This window comes from Jatropha curcas, chromosome 1, assembly GCF_041381405.1.
Source record: "Jatropha curcas cultivar XTBG-Jc1 chromosome 1, XTBG_Jcur_1.0, whole genome shotgun sequence".
NCBI lineage: Eukaryota > Viridiplantae > Streptophyta > Magnoliopsida > Malpighiales > Euphorbiaceae > Jatropha > Jatropha curcas.
This window is the reverse complement of record NC_143151.1, coordinates 28,750,897-28,773,926: the sequence shown is the minus strand read 5'-3', so window position 1 is coordinate 28,773,926 and position 23,030 is coordinate 28,750,897. Positions and strand designations below refer to the sequence as shown.

The 23,030-nt window shown below is 31.0% G+C and overlaps 2 protein-coding genes across 2 annotated transcripts; both read left to right on the top strand.

Annotated features, from left to right (window-relative positions):
- The first annotated feature begins 4,473 nt into the window (after positions 1–4,473).
- Positions 4,474–9,317, top strand: LOC149499304 (nucleolin). The gene is made up of 2 exons (XM_089716704.1): positions 4,474–5,248; positions 8,869–9,317. Exon 1 carries the CDS (start codon positions 4,609–4,611, stop codon positions 5,236–5,238), a length of 630 nt encoding a protein of 209 aa, XP_089572830.1. The 5' UTR covers positions 4,474–4,608; the 3' UTR covers positions 5,239–5,248; positions 8,869–9,317.
- A 9,331-nt stretch (positions 9,318–18,648) lies between these two features.
- Positions 18,649–22,221, top strand: LOC105630193 (protein AUXIN SIGNALING F-BOX 2). The gene is made up of 3 exons (XM_012211939.4): positions 18,649–19,632; positions 20,663–21,158; positions 21,246–22,221. Exons 1-3 carry the CDS (start codon positions 19,181–19,183, stop codon positions 22,011–22,013), a joined length of 1,716 nt encoding a protein of 571 aa, XP_012067329.1. The 5' UTR covers positions 18,649–19,180; the 3' UTR covers positions 22,014–22,221.
- Positions 22,222–23,030: the final 809 nt, after the last annotated feature.

Here is a 23,030-nt window from a genome sequence, read left to right as displayed (position 1 = left end):
TTATTGAATAAATGAATAAATTATATTGTATACTAAATAAGAGATATATTAAATATGGTAATAATATAATATCTTTAAGAATTTTAATTTTATTGATTGAAAAATAAATATAATTTAATTTATATCAACTATACTATAACATGTAAGGTACATAATAAATATAGCTAGAATTGTTGTTTTTAGTAAATTTTTAATTTGAATGGTTAGAATAATTTTTTATAAATAAATTATTAGACAAAAAATAAATATAATTTATTATTATTTATCAAGAAATATGTCATACATTTTATTGTTTTAATATAAAATAGAAAATAAAATTTAATGAAAATATTCAATAAAATATAAAATTATGAAATAGCACCTTATATTAGCAAAACATTTAACATGTTGATAGGATTTTTTTTCTTCTCAAATATAACAACCATATAATTAATTATATGCTCATAAACTTTAGCAAAAATAAAAAATACCAAAATAATATATTGTATCTATAATATAAATTCAAAATTTAATAAATCAATGTTAATCCTCATTTTGAAAAGATTTTCTCACATGATATCATACTTTCACTTTATTCTATTTATTCATTTATTTAATGTTTTTTTATTTTCAATATTTATTTATTTATTTATTGTTTTAAACTTTTAAATAATTATTTTAGAAATTAATTATGTTTTAATTGATTTGTGTTGTTATTTCCTTAATTCATCTAAATATTAATAGAGCATGATAAGAAAATCAATTTCTCAATATGCTAGGCTTAATTTCACTTGTGCTTCTTGGACTATAGACCCTATTATATTGATGTTCATAATTTTAATTTGTTACGCAAATATATACCAACTTTAATTGACGTTTTAAAAAAATACATCCTTCAGTTTCACCGTTGGAGATTTGACGGAATGCTGACACGAAAGAGAGTGAATGGATATGGCGGTGAAAAGTATGTCACATTACCTCACTCCAATCAATTTTTTGGCTTAAAGTTTTTTCTCTCTCTTGGCCTCTCTCTTCCGCTATTTTCTCTTCGGTCGGTGCTCTAAAGGTAAGTTCCCTGAACTGAAAAGTTTATTCTCTTTGTTCTATTTTCACTTTTAAAAGAATTTCTGTCTCAAAATATTTTTTACCTAATGTAAGAATCATTCATATCAAGTCGCTCAAAGGAACATGAGTCGGTGTAGAATATGCATATGTGGATAGGGAAGGAGTCTTGATAATCCAAATTCAATTGTTGTCCTCACATACCTTTAATTATTGTCCCGGTTGTAGAACCTAGATCGAGTTTTGTTCTTTCAAACCTTTAATTGTTGTCATTTCCTTCAATGAAGTTTTTTATTTAAGTTTGGGAACATGAGGAAAACAATTGGAGAGTGTGGAGAGAACAAACAAGAAAAAGAGATGGATTGATTTTTTTGGGTAGGTAGCGCTAATTGTTTAGATGACTTGTTGAAAGACAGACCGCCAAAAGAGATAAGGCAAGAAAGAGATACTTACACGGTCAGTAGAGTAAAAAAAAAACTTTTAGTCAAAAAACTGATGTGGTGATGTGGCATACATTATAATGCTACAACCATTTTCGCTCCTCGATGTCATTATTCCGTTAAATCTCCGATAGCGAAATTGATAGATGTATTTTTTTGAAACATCAATTAAAGTTAATATATATTTACATAACAAACTAAAATTTAGGAATGCCAATGTAATAGGATCCATATTCCAAGTACTATGAGTGAAATTAACTCCAATGTGCAATTATGAATGGAAATTTTCATTTTTATACAATTACATTTTTTTTTTAAGTTTTTTTTTTCCAAACTAACGCGGCAATAGAAATTTATTGTGTTGATTGATAAAATATTGAAACTAATATTGCTTTCTTATATTTTAGTAATACAGATAGTTTATACTCATATATTATATATGAAAAATAAAGTTAACTAAATTTAAAATATTATAAAAAATTTACATTGTTTGATAAATAATTTTATTTTCATAAAAATTTGGTTGTCAAATTATAATATTATATTATGTTCTTTCTTAACAAGTTATTTAATTATTTTTTTATTTTATAACATAATTTTTTAATTTTGTGAATGCTCTTAAATTTTTAATAATATAAAATTTTTATAATATTATAATTTATAATAAAAATTAATAAAAATATATAAATTAAATTGCATTTACTTGAAACGAGTAAAAATCAATAAGTATAAATAACGTGCAACACACGTTCAAGAAAACTAATGGTAATGATAATAATCTCTCTCTCTCTTTTTTTTTTTTTTTTCTTGAGTAGGGGAGGTTTTTTTTTTTTTTTTTTTTTTTTTTCTTTTGAGTAAGGTAGGATATTCAAACCTAATATATTGTTAGGTCGTATATACACTAATCACTAGGCTATGCCTTGGTGTGTAATAATAATAATCTAATTTAACTTTGACATAAAGAGTAAGAAAAGTTCTTGGAATGGATTAATTTTTGTTAATTTATCAATTTAACTTTAAAAATTAGTACGAATTATTTGAAAAGTGTTATTGATAAAATAACCATTTACTTTTTTCAGTTCTAATTAAAATAGAAGAGTTTATAATTGATTTAAGACATTTCCAATAATACTATGGATTACTAACTCCGTTCCATAATACTTGTCACATTTGAGAAAATAATTTGTTCCAAAATACTTTGTCACATTTGTAATTTCAAAGAATAATAAATATTTTTTTTCATGTTTACCCTTTCTATATGATCAATAAATTACTTCCATTTAATGATTTTCTTAAAGAATTAGTATTAAAATAAGGGTAACATAGTTAATTTATTGAATAATTTATTATAAATTAGATAAATTTAATATTTTTTAAGGAACGTGATATTCCAAATGGGGTTATTTATAAATTTAGTGTCTCAACTTTCAAAAATTTTCTATTTTGATGTCTCAACGGAAAACGTTTGCATTCAGGTGTAAAAATTCCCAAAAAATTTTTAATCATGTGTCTTTGGCTTATGTGGCAAGCCCAAAGTACAAATAGGATAGGGATATTGTATCAAGATGGCATTTTTTTGCTGATGTGGGTATGAATGCTGACGTGGATTTTATACCACAACCACTTTTAGTTCTCATTCATTCTGGAACAACGCTGCAACAAACTCTTAAGATTTCCTCAATCTCCATTCACAAAAATAATAAATTACAATTACCATTCAATTTCAAATCACTATCAACATTTACGTTTAAAAACTCAAGCAAAAATCAATTCAAGAACAACTGCAGAAGTAAAATTAAGAACCAAACAATCCAAACCCAATTAAAAATTAAAACATAAATTGAAAACCGAAAAGAAAAAAGTATAAAAACAAGGAAAAAAAAAAAATCAAAACCCAAAAGTTCATTAGAGCATATGAAACCCAAAAAAGCTCTTTGTTCAGTAGCTGGAAGAGAAATAGCAGAAAAAAGTTGAAAGGAAACTTGGAATCTAAACAATAGCTATCAATAGCCCCCCTAATGAAGTACGAAATGAACTGCAAGCTATTGACTTTATTTTTTCAAAAACCTTCTCAGCAACCGAACAGAAAAAAAGCGGAGATTGAAAATCGAAGAGAGAGATAGAGAACTTCACTGAGCAAGAAAGAGAGAAGGCGATAGTTTTTGGACAGGAGAATGATTTTAAGAACAGATAGCAATGGTGTTCCAACATCAGTAACGCCTGGACCCAATTTTTTTTCAAATTTCATATACCTGCCCCTTTTGATTCTAGTAATTCCTCTGCTTTTCGTGTTTGTTCAGGTGTCGATTTCTGGGGTTTAATCATGAAGTTTACAGTGATATCGGCGCAGCGGTATCATTTCAGTGGTTGTGGGTTTTAAGGAGACGATTAGAGCAAAAGCGTTTAAAGCTGGAAACTAAAATTTATAGGTTCAAGGTTTTGAAGGGTTTTGAGAAGGAGGAGACTAGAGAGTTAAAGATGGTTGATCAGGTGTTCATTGATGAAGAGATGACGTCGTCCATCGATGAAGAGATGGCACGGTGAGAGAGCTCCAGTTCAAAGAGAGGACTTCTGAGTTGTCCACTTCCAAAAACTAATTATGGTTGACAACAGCATTCATATCCACATCAGCAAAACAAATTCATCTTGGCACAATATCTTCGCACTATATGTATTTCCGGCTTGCTAAGTGAGCTAAGTGAGCCGAATACATCTTATTAAAAATTTTTTTAAAAGTTTAAATACATAATTGTAAAAATTTTCTGCGGAAACATCAAAATAGAAAATTTTTAAAAATTAAAATACTAAATTCATAATTAACACATTTTAAATGGGATAAATATTACAGAACAGATGCACTGTTGTTTTGAATTAATTGATTAAAAGTTTTATTTTGAATTATTTATCACAGGATTGTAAAATGAAGTTGGTGTAAAGTGCAACCCTTTAGAAAAGCCCTAGACTTCCACTCGACATATCTTCTAAAAGAAACGACGTGGCGTCGACAGCTTTTCACTAAATTCTAACGTGCCAATAAACTATTAAAAAAACCCTCCTCTTGCCATCGGTCTTAAGAATTCACTCCTGCAAAACCCTAAAATCCGCCTTTCACCTTAAACCTTAACGCATGGCTGACCCTATCTTGCACAAACAAGAAGGATCAATTCCAGAAACCGAAAATGGAGATGAAGCCACATTGACCTCAAAGCGTAAACTCGATTCGCTTTCAATTCCTCAAGCCAAAGAAGTAGTAGAAGAAGATCGCCCGAAAAAATCTCAAAAGCTACAATCTCTCACTGAGAACGGCAATTCACCAGTCCATGAAGAAAAAAGCGCAGCAAACGGGCCTCTACTATATTCTGCTAACAATTCTGGTTCCAATTCGGAAGAGAAAAACACCAGTGAAGCCAAGGCAGAAGATAACGACGTTGTGGTAGAAGAAGAAGACGAAGACGATGCTGATTATGATGATGACGGTGACGATGACGAAGACATGGAGGAAGAGAATGGAGAAGTGGGCCAGGTGGATAGGAAGGGGAAGGGGATAATGATAGAAAAGGGGGAAGATGGTAGTGATGATGATTCAAGTGATGATGGGAGTGAATTGGACGGTGATGGTAGTGAATTAGAGGATGATCCTCTGGCTGAGGTTGATTTGGACAACATTCTACCCTCGAGGACGCGGAGACGGGCAGCGCAGCCTGGAGTTTATATTGCTAATGACCTTGGTAATGATGATGATGATAGTGATGCCTGATTTGAGGCAGGTTAGTGTAAAATTGAGGTTAATTGATCACTGAAATTTGGGATTTTAGTATTAGTGCCAGTAATTTTGGTGAGACTTTTGGCTTTTCATGTGCTAATATTCAATGCGGCAAGGGAATGTTATTGGATAAATGTTGTAACTTTTGATTAGATATTGTTATTTATCATCTTAATCTCTTATTTGCAGTTAGAGTAATATTCTGCTGTAGAATTTTAGATTTGGTATCTTGTTTCTCATTTTGAATTGTATTATATTGCCTTTATAAACAGTTTGTGAAAAAAGACTAGACCAGTAGAAATTATCTGTTGAAGACATATAAATATTACTCGAACTTGATAAGTTGGCTTTGAGGTTTTCTTTTGCCAACAATGTTGAAAAGGAAAAAAAAAAAAAAGGCTTGAATGGTAGAAGATATTGAAATAAGCTTTGTTCCTCAGCTGTTGGATAACCGACATTTAGAAAAGGATGAAGTAGCCTTTATTAGCTTCCCTTTAGTGGATTATGGGTGCTGCAAACAATCACTGATCCTCAGCATAGTCAAAGTTGACATAAAGGAAAAGATAGAAAAATAGAAAGTCTCAATTCTTAATGCGGAAAGATTGATTGATCCATTTATGCGTTTTTCGCCCTACTTATTGCCAAATCCAACCACATTACCATGTCGAAGGTATCTAGCTTCATATGCAATTGACTTTCGTATGCTTCTCTTTTGCCTAACCTAACATGCTTGGGGATATCCAGAATATGATTTTACTATTGGAAAATATCTGGAAAAGGTTAAATTTGCAACCATACTAATGTTAGATTATCCTCGTGGGTGACATGCGTGTTGCTCGTGCAGTTAATCAAGTGAAAAAAGTGGCAAATTAAGGTGTTGTTTATACTTGTAGATGGATAACGAAACAATTGTGCGTGCGCGGCACCACTAAGCTAAATTTTGAGTGTCCAATTTGTGCTGAGATGTGAAAATTTTGGGACTTTTGTGTGTTAAGATTGCAACTTTCGCACACATATATTGTGTTGGCAAATGATGTGGGAATAGTAGCGATGACAATTTAGTACAGACCTAGTAAGTTTTTTAACTGTTATTAGAACTATCAGAAGGTTCCCTGGAGTTTGCTAGGATATAGCAGTCGACTTTTCAAACTTATAAAGTTTATTTACAATCTATATTGTTGTATGGTAAGTATCTTTGCAAAGATATCTCTGTTTGTTATCAGCTTCCTTCGAAAATAATACTTTTTTTTTTTTTCATCGTCAAAATAATGAGAAATGAATTAACCAGTATATTGGGCTTCTGGGGCAGTAGTTCTCTTGGCATTAGCTAATTCCATGGTTGGACAGGGCATTTGTTGATCTTTAGTTGAATCATGCATGTGCTTTGTAATTGATCTGGGGCTTGGAAGACTTCTATCCCATAAGTGTTTGAAAATATATTTTTGTTTTGGAGCCTCCCTGTCCATGCCTTTTACAGTCAGATACAGCTTATTGTATGGATGTTTGCATCTTTATCAGGTGTTCGTAGTATAATTACTGAACTATATGGTTGTTAATGAACCAAATATGGAAGTTAACTTGGTGAATATTAATGTTGAGAATCCCATCCTACTTCCCACTCTATTCGGCTGCATTTTATTTGGACTTTTGGTTTTCCTTCATTAAAAAGCATCAGTTTTTTTTTGTCTTTCTTTTTCTCTGTTGTCTGGCTGTCAGACCGAGCAAGTCCTGTTTCAATCACCTTAAGAAGAGAGAGAAAAGAAACTACTACTTTCTAGTTTTTGGAAATTTGAGTTTTTGTTAATTTCGCATCTACATTAGAAGAGAAATCTCGAAAACCATACTAAGGATCTGCTAGCTAGTGGTTTTACTATGTTTCTTCCACATCTCTAATGCTCAATTTCTCAATCATGTTTGTGACTGTCAGCTTGGTTCACCATGTACTCCTAACTTATAGCGGCTTGGATTGAGCAGTGATCAATCTAATGCATCATTAGTTAAATAACGCTTTTGGTATGTTGACAAGCTTACTCAATCTAGATTGTGTGTGCGCGCATGTATGAGAGTGTGTATGTACATGTGCATGTGCTTTTGTTCTTGGTATCTGAATATTTTTGAGGGTTGCACTGGTTTCTGCTCTTGAAATTGAATGAATAATGCACCACTATATGTGGACGCTTGTGTCAATAAGAAAAAAAAAAGTACTAGTATTATTTTTTCTAAATGTTTCAGTGGAATCAGCTTTTGAATGAATGATGTGCGAGACCATGCAAATTTATTTGTTGCTAGTTAAGCATTGTCCTTGATTTCAAAAGTAAAGGGCAAGCAGGGATTTGTGTCTGATTGTGCTGAAATTAGCCCTTGGATAAGTTCTGCTGTGCATGTTTGTGTTAGCAGTGGTTACAATCTCAGTATTTATCTAGATTTTTCAACACAGGGTTGCTGGAGTTAGCCTTTGATGATCCATGCACACTGCATGGCTCTGTCTTGATGATATTGTTATCCTGTAGTAACTATCATTTAGTTCTTTAGCAGACTGAATTAGTGTCCGAAGACAATTTATTCCATCTTAATTAGCTGTGCTAGGGGGTTAGCTGCCGAAGTATAGTGGTGTTGGATTGGCTTTGTGCTTCTTTCTTAGTTGTCTGCTTAGTCACATACCAAATCACTTATGTTGCTACCCTGCTGAACAAATTCTGTTAAATGGAGACCATTTAGAATTTGTTTTTTACACAATGGTGTCATATTTGAAGGAACTTTCTGTGGTCAGTTTTTATTGCATGGCTGAATCTTCTGAAGCTTCACTTTCAGCGAGAACTTAATTATCTCGTCACCATGCAAAACTTCAGTTCATATTCTATGATGGAAATTGGGTTCTTCTTATCTGTTCAACAATGTTGTGTCTTTGTTATTCCTGTCTTGACTCTGGAGCCAAAGTTTATACTAATTTTCTCAACTATCAATCCTTAGTTTGTGGTTTGAAATCTATTCTTTGGCTCCGGTCCAATTGGTTATTTCAGTGTCTCTCAAACTGTTGTTAGCCAGTGCCTTTTCTTACATTGCCAGGTGTTGCATGATGCAATTGCATTTTCCCGGAAAGAAGAAAGTGTATTAACTCAACAACATTTATTTTCTGGTTGTTTTTGGATTTTCTATTGACAGGACTATAATTCTGTATTCTTTTCAATTTGCAAGTTGTCTTTAGAAAATACAAATGGTCGCAACATTAGTTTTGTAAGCCACACATTTCTTGTGTTTCAATGTCCTGATTTAGCTTTTGCTTGAAGCTCTGGTTATGTTCTTTCTAGATTTTGTTACCTTTATTGGTCTCTTAGTGGATGAATATATTGGAAGGCCAAAAAGTTTGTGAACACGACATAAAGCAACTATTAACACAATTCTTGTGAAAATAACATATTAGATGCCATATGTTTGCAATTTTCTCTTTAACTGAATGGTACACTTTAGAATATAACATTGTGGTCATGAGTATCGAAATATAGCCATGCATCTTTTTCATCTAGATTCTAGTTAATTCTGGTCGAGAATGTGTTCTCTCTGTCTGACTGTATGCTTTATCACATGATTTCATGTTCTAATGCTGGACTTACATTTCTCTTACAGTTAGGCCAAGGCTTGATAGTTGATCGAGCCTGGAGGTCCGACAGTCCGTGCTCAATCACGCAACTCAGCCCATTGTTCGAATGAGCCTGCATATTCCGATAATCTTGCCTGGACTGGACCAGCTGATTTGAGTCGAATAGTGATGTAGATGCGGTATTGTTAGGTATGTTTATGCTTAAGCTCTCCCTTGTTATACTTTTGAAAAAGGTGGGGAAGTGACATGAACAACCATGGATGTGGTCCTTCACTACTGGTAGTTACTTACCCCACCCTTATTTTTCCTTTGCCTGTTCTTGTATGTGAAAGACTAAGACCTGTTGTCCTCGTTGCTCTCGGATTACTTGCAAAAGTTGAGTGTGGGACAAAACTTTTTGGACCATCTGAATTGATAAAAGGAACATCTTATATTTCATCTCCCTTTCAATAAAGTCTCATCTTTACTCTCTCAATCATACGTGCCATTTAATAAAGGACCACCATGCACTGCCATGCGTTATGATGTCGCATGCCCATTCATTTTGCTCATAAAATTTTCATGGCCATGAATCATACATGATATAACTATAACTATAAATATATATATATATATATATATATATATATATATATAAATTCCTTCGGTAATTCTCCAATTCAATTGCTTAGAAATGGGGTTTCTAATTGGTATTTTACATAGTAAAATTTGGACTAGTTTATTTTAATTCCATTTTTATTATATGTTCAAGATTAAAAAAAAAAAAAAACACATCTTCGGAATAAAGTGAATGTTATATTAGAAATGAGTGAAAGTACATAAATTTATCTGAAACCTTATGACATTTTAAATTTTATAGGAAAATTATTGTGTTCTTAAAGTTACAAATTTTGATAACATTACGCCTATTCTCACACTAGCAATAGTAGTTTGTGGTCTTTATTATTATTATTTTTATATGTAAAATATTCATTTGATGGGTGACAACTTTTATAATAATGGTATTCACATTTTTCAACTATATAATAAATATTTATTAATTTAATTTTACAAATTAAAGCCTTTAATAAAATGATGTTGTAAGTTAAAGATGTTTATTCTATATAGTTATACATAAGCTGAAGCATTCAGTAGATCAAAATAAAAAATTTAAAGTGTTACAAGATTTTTCGTAGAGTATAAAAGTAAATTTATACATTTTGGCATTTGAAATTTCTAATAACATGGAATGGATAGTCGTTGAATAGTTGTTTAAGCAATGAATAACTACTGTAATAGACATCAGATAATAATAATAATAATAATAATAATAATAATAATAATGTTATTTAACTTGAGAAGTTGATGGACTTCACATGGCAGCAATTCTAGCAAATGATGGTAAAGGAGTAAAATGAGGATGGAAATGATAATGAGTCATGACCTTTTTTTTAAAAAAAAAAAAAGAAGGAGAATAGAAAATTAGATATTTTAATTAAATATTTGATGGTTTCACTTTGAAATATATTATTGTGGTTGTAATTATGTGGAAGTGGGGCTATAATTATATTTGATTGGCCTAACCACTCCCTCATTCAAATGCTAATTTCAATCCTCTAATTGGACAATAATTTGTCGTGCTCCCATTAACGTCATTGCTTATTACGTACCTTTCTTTCCTTCATTTTTTCAGCCTTATGCCAGACAAATTTTGCCACCCTTTTTTACCCTTCCACTCCTCTTTTCTTTTTCTTTTTTCTTTTTTTTTTTTTTTTTTTAACTTTAAAATCCACCTGTTGAACCAGACAAAGCTATCTCTCTCTCTCTCTTATGTTTGTGTATTAAAAGAATCCATGGAACCTTAAAGATTTGTAATTTTGTAGCAAGAACAAGCTTTGGTGCTAGTGTACATAATTGATAATTAGTTAATTATTATAAAATTAGTACTGATGATTCAATAACACCCAATCAAAGGTAACCACTTCACATGAAAGACAAGTGAAATTGAAAAAGTTAGTTGGCATAATGGCATATGTTGCATTACAGTTGGGATTTTTTCAATTTTTATAAAAAAATTGTTGCTTCGCTATTTTCTTGTACACTATTGATTATTAATTACCAATCTTGGCATGCTTGGTACTTCAATTTTGTATGCTAGCTTGAGATGTAACTTACCCTCGACAAATTTCATATCGATAAATGCATGGAAAGAGATGGATATACAAGTGTTAACATGCTTTAAACTTGTGAGAGATCTTTTGCAATTGATGAATTTTCACTCTCCTAAATAAAATTATATGGGTAATATCTTGCAGGTTTGAGCTGTTAAAAATTTTCCATATATAAAATTTTTATAATTAAGCTTTAAACTATATATATATATATATATATATATAATTAATATTATCCTTGAGGGATGAATAGATTCCTTCTCACCTAATCAAATGTCTCAAATTCGAATTTTCGGTATGAAATCCCTTTACACACTCGGTAGATAGTTAAAATAAAAATTAACTTTGGCATTATTATTAGACTTTTTAATTATATTATTTTTTATTAGTTTAAATTAATTTATAAAAAATTTTATTTAAATTTAAAAATAAAAATTTACAAGCTACTGGACTATTTTAACTCTGCGTAGAGATTACAAATTATTTGTCAAACTCCCCTGGAAAAAGAAAAGATACCCTTTTTAACAACAAAATCTAAAATGTAAAATAAATAAGATACTTAAATTCAAGTTATAAAATATTTAAATTGAGAGGATGAAATCAAGTTAATTACAAATCCAACCAACACAAGTACCATGTATTTCGATTCAACAAACTCTTAAATCCAATTAAATATATATAAGTTTATATAATTATAATCACAAATATTGTTTTATATTATGTAATAATTAAAAAAATATTTTTTATTATAAATTAATTAATATTTTTAATATTAATTGAGTCGAGTTAAATTATATTCAAACATAAAAAATTTCACAAATTTTGGATTCAAATTTAGATTCTGTAATTAGTCAAACTTGAGCGATTTACTAATACTAGTTCTGCTCAGCTGTTGTTATTGTTATCAGGAAAAGGCAGCACCATGCCACCATATCTACGGATGAAACTTCTGCTCTGGTCCAACTTTTGACCGACGTTAGGTCATCTAACGAAGAAGATCCATACACAATTTATACTTAATTAAGGAATAATTAATTAAGCAAAATTAAAAAAAATGAGGACATACCCCACCGGCACATGGCCACTGATTCTCCTTAGGCCCTGACCCACATTAAAGAATTCAACAAAGTTGGCAAAAAAAATATGTAAGTGGTCCACTTGAAAGGCTCCACGTGGCACAGTAATATTTGAATAAGACGCGAAGTCCATGCCATAAGAAAAAACAAACCTGTTAGATACCATCGCCACCGGCCACCGCACCAGCCGCCGTGTGAGGTGGGAACACTCTTTAGGCAAGTCTAAGTAGGTTTTTATAGGGTAAGGCAGACATGTAACTAAAAATGACATTGCTTGGGATAGGGTTGCCTTATCATGAAGCTTCTTTATCTCTATATGCTTTTTCTCTGTGAATAATTCATATCACATATTAGTAGAAAAAGACAAATACTTCATTGTTTAATTGGTTTTCTACTGGACACGCCAATTTGCCTCAAGTAAAATGGGTGAGAGATGGATTTTCTAAACATGTGAGGTAAAAAACACACTATTATATTATATGGTAAAAATTTGAAATGAGAGGTTTATAATTGGTAATGGTAAAAAATGAATCACCTATACTAACAATGTCTCTAGACATATATTGATTAGTGAGACCCTTAAAATTAAAATAAAAGGTAAATGTTTTAGTTTTTACTAAATTGGAAAAAAAATTGGTATTTATATGATAGGTTGGACATTAATAAAATTAAAATTTATTAGAAAATAGAAAGATTCGGTAAGTATATCTTATTTTGAAGAGAGGATGACGGGGCTATTCATATTACATTTAATGGTCAGGACGAATTGAAAATTAAATAATAATAATTCTGAAGATTGCGTATAAGAAAAATAAAAGCATACACTATGTTACCTAATGAAAAGGAAAATCACTCCTCCTAGTGTGAATTTTCATCCCCTAAAATGACAAGAAGTCATATCTTGAAAGCAACATAAAAACGTTTTTTTTTTTCTTTATAAAAGCACAAATTTCCATTTCCATATCTTTCTTTACCAAGTTTAGGATATGATATTTGACATTATAATATGATTAGTTAGACTTAATTATCTCTTTAGTTTCCAATTAGAAGCATCAATTTGTGGAATTTAATATTTTGGCTCCAAAGATTTTGATATCAAAAGGAGTTGACTATTGCCTAACTTGTTAAGTTTGCTTTTTGGCCACAAATACCTTTCTCCAATTTTCTTAATTTTCCTCAATAAGTAGTTCAATTATTGCAACTAATACTCCACTCATGCTTTATTTCAATTATTTCCATAATACCATTTTGTCTATTTTTTTTTTTAGTATTGGGAGGGGGTTTTAAATCCAGATCTATTGCCGGATTGTATATGCACTTATCACTGGACTATGCCTTGATATGCTATCATTTTATCCATTAATGTCCAAGCTAATACAATACTCCACCTAAGTTTATCTAAATTTACATGTCCAACACTTATCTCGACAAGTAAACGCAATTTAAAGTTTTTATTGTCTAATTTTTTTCAATGTTAAGAATAAATGTATAAATACAATAAGCCTTAGACTATTGTAATCAAATTGGTGAAAAAACTTGTGATCGAGAAGACTGAAACTTAAAATTATGTGCGAAGACCAACCAAATTACACCTGATTGACATAATATTTGATTATTATTTATAAATAATCTTCTTTGAAGGAAACAAATAAGGATGGACTGTGATATAATCTTATCATTAAAATTTTTTTTAAAAAATTTCAAATAACAAGAAAGTGTAAAAAAAGTTGGAGCATATGGGTGGCAAAAATTGACCCTGGCAGCACATGTGATGACAAGGATATGAAAATAATAGAAAAAATTTACTAAAAAAATAGTAAAATAGGTCAACAATTGTGACACTGCCTTGTTTAACATAATTGATGTATATAATGAATTGCAAACTAAATGACAAAATAAATTTTACATATGACTGGTCAACAAAGAAATAGAGAATCCAACATGACTTGTTTGGAAACAACTCTTATCAAATTTACATATCATATTTCACTATCCAATAGTCCTTGCTAGTAAAAACTGTCCAAAGCACAAGGTACTATTAGGCAGTAGCCATCTCCCTGCAAATTGCTTCAACATTGTCTAAAACATAATATTTAGGTGGTTTCCTAATTAAACGTTATTTTTTATAGTATTTTGTAACATATCGTTTGAATTAATTTTTAAATGTTAAAATAACATTTTATAAAAATTTAACTCTTGTAACGTTTAGCGTTTTATATAAAGCTATTCAAACAACTATTAATTACTCAAACATTTAAACTTTGCTAGAATAGTAAAAAATTATCAAAACAATAAATTTTACCAAATAGACCCTGGTATATGCATGACTATTCTTGTTGTTTCTTTTGGCTATTTACATTGTCATCATCATGGAAAATTAATTGCTCAATACAGTGGTTGATTTAGTCATTGTGACCAAGAAAGGGAAATAAATTGAGTTTTATCTTCATTAATTTTATATATTTTCACAGTATAGTTCTTAATTAACAATAATTTCATTCCATTAAGTACTTTGAATTACATAAAATTATAGCAAATAATGCCTAGTCCAAGTGGTAAAACCGATGCCTTGTTGCACACCAAGGCATAACTGAGTGATAAGTGCATATACAACTTAATAATAGATGTAGATTTGAATCTCTCTTTCCTAATACTCGGAAAAAAAAAAAAAAAAACATATGCCTTATCCAACTACCAGCGGTAATATTTTTTAATGTTTTTGTTTTATATTCTTTTAGCGTATTCTACTGGCTAATGATGAACTTGATAATAAAACTACTTGCTAATAACTTACAATATATGTTTATAATGCAGGTACTGGGTAGGTTTTGGTAGTTAGACCACTATTTTGTTGGACATAACTGAACTAGGATTCACTTTTTAGGAGTTCCTCAACGAGGGAACCTCATGGCCCATGCTATATATGTTGGCATCTTTTTGGTATTACAAGAAAGAAAAAAAAAAAAAAAAATTCACCTTATCTTCGACGGACAACCTTTAAGAGTAATTGAGGTCACTAAAAGCTGTAATAATAATTTTTACTGTCCAACTATTTACTGTAAAAATTATTGTTTGGGAATTACAATATAAAATTGTATAAAGTTCAAAGAAAAATATCGGACTTACATCAATTTACAAGAATTTTAATATGCCAAAACAGATAAATAAAACAAATTATTTTCTCAATGCTAATGATTAAGAATATATATATTTTGGGAAATAATATTTTTATTTCTAATTAAGAAATATTTAAAAATGTTTAAATAAACTAGAAATATTTTATCCTATGGCTAGTCAGAATTACTTAGGCTTATTGTGAAGCCAATACGGTAGCCGACCGCTTAACTAACGAGGTGTTATTTAAGCCTTTGAAATTGCAGACATTACAAGAGCTTTCTTCAAAAGCTAAGGTGCTTTTTGATAAAAAATAAAAATAAACTAAAAAACATTTTATTCTCTAAAAATTTTTCTCAAAATTCACAAAAAGGTTTTGATTTTTTTTTTTTTGTTGAAGTGTGTTTCTATTTCGTCAAAATTGAAGCATATACGAACTAAGTTTTTCCCAATTCAATTTTAATAAAATTAATTCATTTTGCTGATGAAAAACAAAATTAAGAGAAAAATAAATTTAAGAGTAAACAAGGAATATAGTTAAGAAAGCAAAGGCAGCCATCTATAATCTATATGTACAAAGGCTACAATGTTAGGGTAAGAAAGAAATAGACAAACACATTATATATATATATATATATAGACACACACCCACATCCCTTTTGATTATAAAGTCACATTTAGAGATAAGGATAGAGAGAGAGGCAATTCAATTATCAAAACACACTTTATATCCAATGGTTGGTGTGTGAATACACATTACAAGTGTTGGGTTGTTTGTTCATATTCTGAGCAAATCACAGCCATTGAAATTGGCATGATAATTTGGTTCCTGAAGCCTGATCATAAAGTAGAAAATTTTTGAGAATAAGTGAAATAATTTTGTAATGATAACAAGTTATGTACTCTAGAAGCAAATATTTTGAACCAAAGCTTTGTTTTTCCAGTTCAAAGGAGACCAATTCCTACTTATCATTTCCACCAAGAGCAAAAAAAAAAAAAAAAAGCAATCTTAAAGTTTTTGTTGTTCACCCTTTTGACAGTTTGACTCAATAGGCAGCTTTAAACCTACAAAGCCAAAACCATTTGATAAAAAGAGAGATTTTTGTTAGTCAAAGTGAAAAATGATTGGGAAGAACACATTCATTGGATTAAATTAAGGGTTTTCAAAATTTTGTATTATTCACATTATCATGATTTGAATTCAATATGATTGAGTTTGAAGAATATAGAATTTAAATTCGGACTTAGTCACAGTTAAGGCTTTTCACCGGAAATCAAACTCGAGAATTTTTCTCACATTCTCGGCCTGCATTGTAAGTGAGCCACAAGCGGTAAGTAGCTTAGATTTTTTTTTTTTACGCTATTGATAATACATTTTATCTAGTCTTTTTAATTTTTTAATTTCATAAAAATCTGTTATCAGACAAGTGATTGTATTTGTATACAATTCTCCTTGCTCTTTCCCTATGTACTATTAGTAAATTTCCCAATATCTGTAGTTTGATTGAAACTCTTATAAATACTATAAGAAAATAATTCATAAAAAATAGATTTTAAAAAACGAAAAATAAAAAGTAGAAAAAAAATTTCTGTTTTTCATAAACAAAATATAAAAATAAAAAAATTATGACAAAGGAGCCCTAAGTTATTTATATTAATTATTTTTTAGTAATACTCGTATTAAATTAAAATTTAATGATAATAAAGCAGTACATTCTCAAATGTATCACATTGGTACAAGAAAACATTCTGTAAGATCACTTGACAACATAGCTGATATGAAAATATTATCGGCTGTAATTAAAAATAAAACATACATATAATTAATAATTAAAAAAAGGTTCTTATTTACTTAATGCATAAAAAATTATAGTAAAATTAAAGTAGAAAAAAGGGTTGGAAAAAAAAAAAAAAAACTACGAAGCAGAGGGCAAAAGAAAACAAGAAGCACTGTTGTTTGTTGGTCTTTCGAACAACAGTCTCACTCACCACTGACTCACCTGTTTATGACATTTGGTGCCTTTCAGTATTTAATAGTTTTAAAAAATTATTTAAATATTAAAAGTTCAATAAGACAAAATAAAATTATATATTACATAATAAAAATTAATTTTTTCATTTTTAAAATTTGTATGATCGAAAATATTCAATTTTTAAATTATGTAAAACAACTGAAAATATAGAGTATTTACACCATTAATTTTCTCAAATTATAAACCACCATTTCACTATATATTTGTACACTTAAGAAATATAATGTATTTAAATGGACCAAAAATCTAAACATAGTTTTATTACCATTTATATATAATAACTACAAATTATGATTTATACAAAATGAATCATACGTTTGGCACATTTTATTTCTATTTTTTGGAGATTATAACACAAAATTTGTATTAAAGTTGGAAATTTCTATATTTGGAGACAAATGCAATGTCGTAAACTAGCACCAGTAGTAATTGTTAAATACTCATTTCGCTCCACTTTAATAATAATAAATAGAAATTTTATCTTGTTTCATTTCAAGTGTTTATTTAGGATTTTAAAAGTGTATTAATTATTTTTTTTTAATTTTATCTATATTTATTCGATGTTTTATAACAAAATTAATAGAAAAATTTTTAATTTTAAAAAGGATAATATAAATATTTTACTATATATTTTAAAAATCTGTTTTAATCATTATTTTTTAAGGGTTGTGAAAATATCAAATGTTCCTATCGAACTAGATTTGAGGGAGCACAATCTTAATGGCTATAATGAGCATGGAGCAGTGCTACTAATTATTGCATTATTAAAAAAAAAAAAAAAAGATTAATCGTAAGAGCACATTTAAACCAATTGTTATTTATTTATTTATTTAGTTTTCCTAAATTCTTTAATCATTCCAAAATTCAATTCTTTCAGTTATCCACATTCCACGAAGAATGTGATTTTCCAAGATTTCCATTTTTTTTTTTTCATAAAAAGAAAATTTAAGCTAACACAAAAAAGGCTTTATTTCAAGGAGTAATGTAAACACACTTTCGAGAGTAGGAAAAGCTAGTACTCGCTAAGTTTTATCCTATTCTAGTAAACTAGGGCGTTTCAATGACCCCCACATGGTGGTGTCTACGTCAGATAAAGCGAGTATAGTACACTCTCGCACGTACTGAAACGACAACCTTATCTTTGGAATGGCATTTTCGTGAATTTTCGAAAAGTCAATCCTCATTTCACTGACAGTCCCATTACTGGTCTCTTTAACAAGACTTTAGCAGTGAGAGAAAGACTCACTTCGAAACCAGAGATAAGGACACATGCATGTCACGCCATTCAACGGTCAAGATTGTCTTAACTTTTTCATCAAATAGTATTTACCGTTAGATCTAAAACCCCCAAAAGAACCACGGTTAAGAACTTTAGTCAAAACAACTTTACCATGGTTAGCTAAGCTTCTTCTCTGAGTTTAACTCAAAGCACAAGTGCGTATCTGTTTTTCTGAGAGAGAGGGAGAGGGAGAGGAGAGATGGGAAGAGTATCTGTTTATGATCTCTCTCTGGCTCTGTAGTTTCATTTTTCTATTATTGGGTATTATTGCTGTTGGATTTTGATTTAGTGAACAATTTCCATTTAGGGAAGTCTCAGATTAATAGATCTCCGTTCTTTAATCTCTTTCTTTTTTTTCCTTTTTTTTTTTTTTTATCAATTTGTGTAATCATCACTTTTTGATTCAAATATGATCACTCATAACCCAACAAGAAAGCATTTTCTATCACTTTCTCGGGAAAATTCGACTTCTTTCTATCTCTTCTGTCATTCTAATAGTACCCATTAGCTATTTTTTCATTTCCAGATCTGCTCCCTCCATTATTGTACTTTTTATTCAAGATCTAGCTATAATTTTACAGCTTCAGATCTGGGTTTGTTTATTTCAATATAAAAGATTCTCCTTTTTTATTTTTTAGATTGAATGTGTATTTTTCCCATTTAGTTGGTAGAGCGAGGAAAAGAAAATGAATTATTTCCCAGATGAGGTACTAGAGCATGTGTTCGATTTTGTGACATCGCATAGAGACCGAAACTCAGTGTCTCAAGTATGTAAATCATGGTACAGGATTGAAAGCTATAGCAGAGAGAAGGTTTTCATAGGAAATTGTTATGCGATCAGTCCGGAGAGAGTGATTGGGAGATTCCCAGGTCTGAAGTCTATTACTTTGAAGGGAAAGCCTCATTTTGCTGATTTCAATCTGGTCCCAAATGATTGGGGAGGCTTTGTTTACCCGTGGATCGAAGCTTTTGTTCGCAACCGGGTTGGGTTGGAGGAGCTCCGGCTTAAGAGAATGGTTGTATCCGATGACAGCTTGGACCTACTATCAAGGTCTTTTGTGAATTTTAAGTCTCTGGTTCTTGTCAGTTGTGAAGGGTTTACTACTGATGGCCTTGCTGCTGTAGCTGCTAATTGTAGGTAAGAAAAAAATGCGTCTGTTGGTTCTTCTTTGTTTTGGTGATCTGGCTCTCTATCAATTAACTATTTTTGCTTCTTTTTTTTTCCTTCAATTTTTTCCCTCTTGTAATTTATATGGTTTTATGGTTATTTGGGCTGCTTAAGCGTTGTTACTTTGACTTTCGCTTTAGGTTGCCCTTTTAACACGGTTTTAATGATTGTCTAACTCTGAATTGCTTGTATAAGTAGAAAGAAAAAGTGTACGATGTCTCATTTGCTATTTTGGTTAAAATACTTTTGTTAGGACAACTAGGTACTTTTGAGGGTTTATATTTGCAATCTGGGTTTTGTTTGTTTCTTTGATGTCATTATGTGCAATTATCTAGTAACTGTTAAAGGTTTAGCTGTTAATACTGTCATATACAAATGGAGACCTCAAGTGTAATTTAGGAAGTTGTAGTTTTTTCTTGGGAGATCTAACTTAGAGGTTCGTACACATAACAATCCGTTTGGATGATTTGATAATCTTATTGTTTATGAACTAGAAATCTATCTGATCCTATGCTTGATTCCTTTGTTGCTAATTATGTGCTAAATCTTGAATTACTGAGTTATTGTCTGCTTTCTAATATCTTTAGTGTGTATATTGTTGGCAATTAAAACAATCTAGTACTTCATTTTGTCTTTATTAACAGATAAATATGTCTTCTTCATGGGTGAACTGTTGTCCTGAAATTTTCCTAAACTTGTCTTTATTTATTTATTTTTTTGCTTTTGTTGGTTAGTGGTGTTCAGTAATGGTCTGTATAGTTAATTCCTTTATAAAGTGATTACTTGCCTGCATGTTGAAATAGTTATCCATTTAATGCTTATTAGATCCTCTGAAAGGCACACATGCTGATTTAAAAGCAATTATCACTTGGTAAGTTGACTTCAATAAGAAAATATGTTGTTGGTGGTTAATACGAATGGTGGGTGTTCATAATTCTGATGGAGATATTAACTATGTTATTGCTGATTCTTTCTTTCCCTTTCCTCCATCCTTGCCCAGGAATCTTAGGGAGCTGGACCTGCAAGAAGATGAAGTTGAGGATCATAGAGGCCATTGGCTTAGTTGTTTCCCTGATAGCTGTACATCTCTCGTGTCACTTAACTTTGCTTGCCTTAAAGGAGATATTAATTTAGGAGTTCTCGAGAGACTTGTAGCAAGATCTCCAAATCTCAGGAGTTTGAGGTTAAACCGTGCAGTACCACTTGATACACTTCAAAAAATATTGATGCAATCACCTCAGTTAGTGGATTTGGGTGTAGGGTCTTATGTACATGATCCAGATTCTGAGACCTATAATAAATTAGTGACTGCTATTCAAAAGTGTAAATCAGTCAGGAGTTTGTCTGGGTTTTTGGAAGTTGCTCCCCACTGCCTACCAGCTTTTCACTTGATTTGCCCGACCCTGACCTCCTTGAACCTGAGTTATGCTCCAGGAATTCAAGGTAGTGAGCTTACAAAGCTAATTCGCCACTGTAGGAAACTTCAGCGCCTTTGGGTATGGCCTATTAAATTTTTTGGCTATTAGAAGTTCTGCTAATTTATTCCAAGAGATATAACTAAACATTTTTTACAATGTCTGCAGATACTTGACTGCATTGGTGATAAAGGGCTAGAAGTTGTGGCATCCACTTGTAAGGACTTGCAGGAATTGAGAGTTTTCCCTTCTGATCCATATGTTGGAAATGCAGCAGTGACTGAAGAAGGTCTGGTCGCCATTTCCAGTGGTTGTCCCAAGCTTCATTCAATTTTATACTTCTGTCAGCAGATGACCAATGCAGCTCTTATTACAGTAGCCAAGAACTGCCCCAACTTCACTCGCTTCAGGTTGTGCATCCTCGATCCCACAAAACCAGACGCTGTGACCATGCAGCCATTGGATGAAGGTTTTGGGGCAATTGTTCATTCTTGTAAGGGTCTCAGGCGGTTGTCACTTACTGGTCTTTTGACTGACCAAGTTTTCCTTTATATTGGGATGTATGCTGAGCAGCTAGAAATGCTTTCAATTGCATTTGCTGGAGACAGTGATAAGGGAATGCAGTACGTGTTAAATGGTTGCAAAAGACTTCGCAAGTTAGAGATAAGGGATAGCCCTTTTGGTAATGCGGCACTTCTAATGGACGTGGGAAAGTATGAAACAATGCGATCCCTTTGGATGTCGTCCTGTGAAGTGACTCTTGGAGGCTGCAAGACCCTTGCGAAGAAGATGCCAAGGCTCAATGTAGAGATCATGAATGAGAATGAGCAGGCAGAATTTGGTGTTGATGATAGCCAGAAAGTAGATAAGATGTACTTGTATCGGACATTGGTAGGGCAGCGGAAAGATGCACCAGAGTTTGTATGGACTTTGTAGAATGCATCTTTTCTGGCACTGCCGAGTATTATTTTTCTTTGTTATCAAGTAGTAGTACTTTGTTTTAGGCCCAGCTGATTTTATGGATTTTTAGCCTGTTGGTATTCTACTAGAGTTATGGTGCTGTTATTTAATTGATCAGAGATTTGCTATTTGTAATCTTTGTTATTATGAATAGAACTGTGTTAGTATTGGCCAGTTCCAAAAATGGTGATATCTGCTGCTCAGGCAGAGTTCAAGGGAATGTCTTGAGTGCTGTATTATTTGTACGTGTATTTGGGGGCTGGATAGGAATAAAAGACTTTAGCTCGAGCTTGAAAATAAAAATCCTAAGGTATTACAGAAGCTTCTCAACCATCAATGCTTTGTTAGAATACCATCTACCGAGCTAGAGTTTGCCAAATGATAAAACATTTAAGCTAGATAAGGGCTTTTGTTAACTTTTCAGTATTCCAAAAGTGCTCTTCTACGTCAACTTGTTTTGTGCTGCCTTTTTTATGCTATTGAGTGGTAATAAATAGGGCTTTTTTTGTTTGTTCTGGATTTCAATTTGATGTCTTTTTATAAATATTTGACATTTGGGTGATAGTGAATCTTCACTCTTATTTTTTCATATTTTCAGTTTTAGTAATTTTTAATTAATGAATAATTGTAAATATTTTAATTAATCAGCAACATTTTTTGGTAGGTTCAAATTTACATTTCAGAGAGCAGCACGCAGTTTGATTATTCAACCAAACACGAGACAGAAGAATCTTGCTGTAAGTTGAAACTTTGTTTCGATGCTAATGTAGTATCAATTACTTTTCTCAAATAAAAAAAAGAAAAAAAGAAAAAGAGGAGTATCAATTATATAGAGTTTCAAATCTATTTTTTCTTTAATAAATATTAGGATTGAATTGCCAATTAAATATAAATGGCCAATAATACAGGACAATATCCCTCTTTGTGATACTACTTGAAAAAACTGGTTATAGCTAAAAAAGTTCAACGGACTACGATAATCTTATAACCAAA

What these genes read in the sequence shown, in the direction of transcription:
- LOC105630193 (XM_012211939.4), top strand. Translation starts at nt 19,181, where the DNA reads ATGAATTATTTCCCAGATGAGGTACTAGAGCATGTGTTCGATTTTGTG. An exon ending in GCTGTAGCTGCTAATTGTAG is followed by an intron (nt 19,633 to 20,662) that starts GTAAGAAAAAAA and finishes ATCCTTGCCCAG; the next exon opens with GAATCTTAGGGAGCTGGACC. An exon ending in GGAAACTTCAGCGCCTTTGG is followed by an intron (nt 21,159 to 21,245) that starts GTATGGCCTATT and finishes CAATGTCTGCAG; the next exon opens with ATACTTGACTGCATTGGTGA.
- LOC149499304 (XM_089716704.1), top strand. Translation starts at nt 4,609, where the DNA reads ATGGCTGACCCTATCTTGCACAAACAAGAAGGATCAATTCCAGAAACC.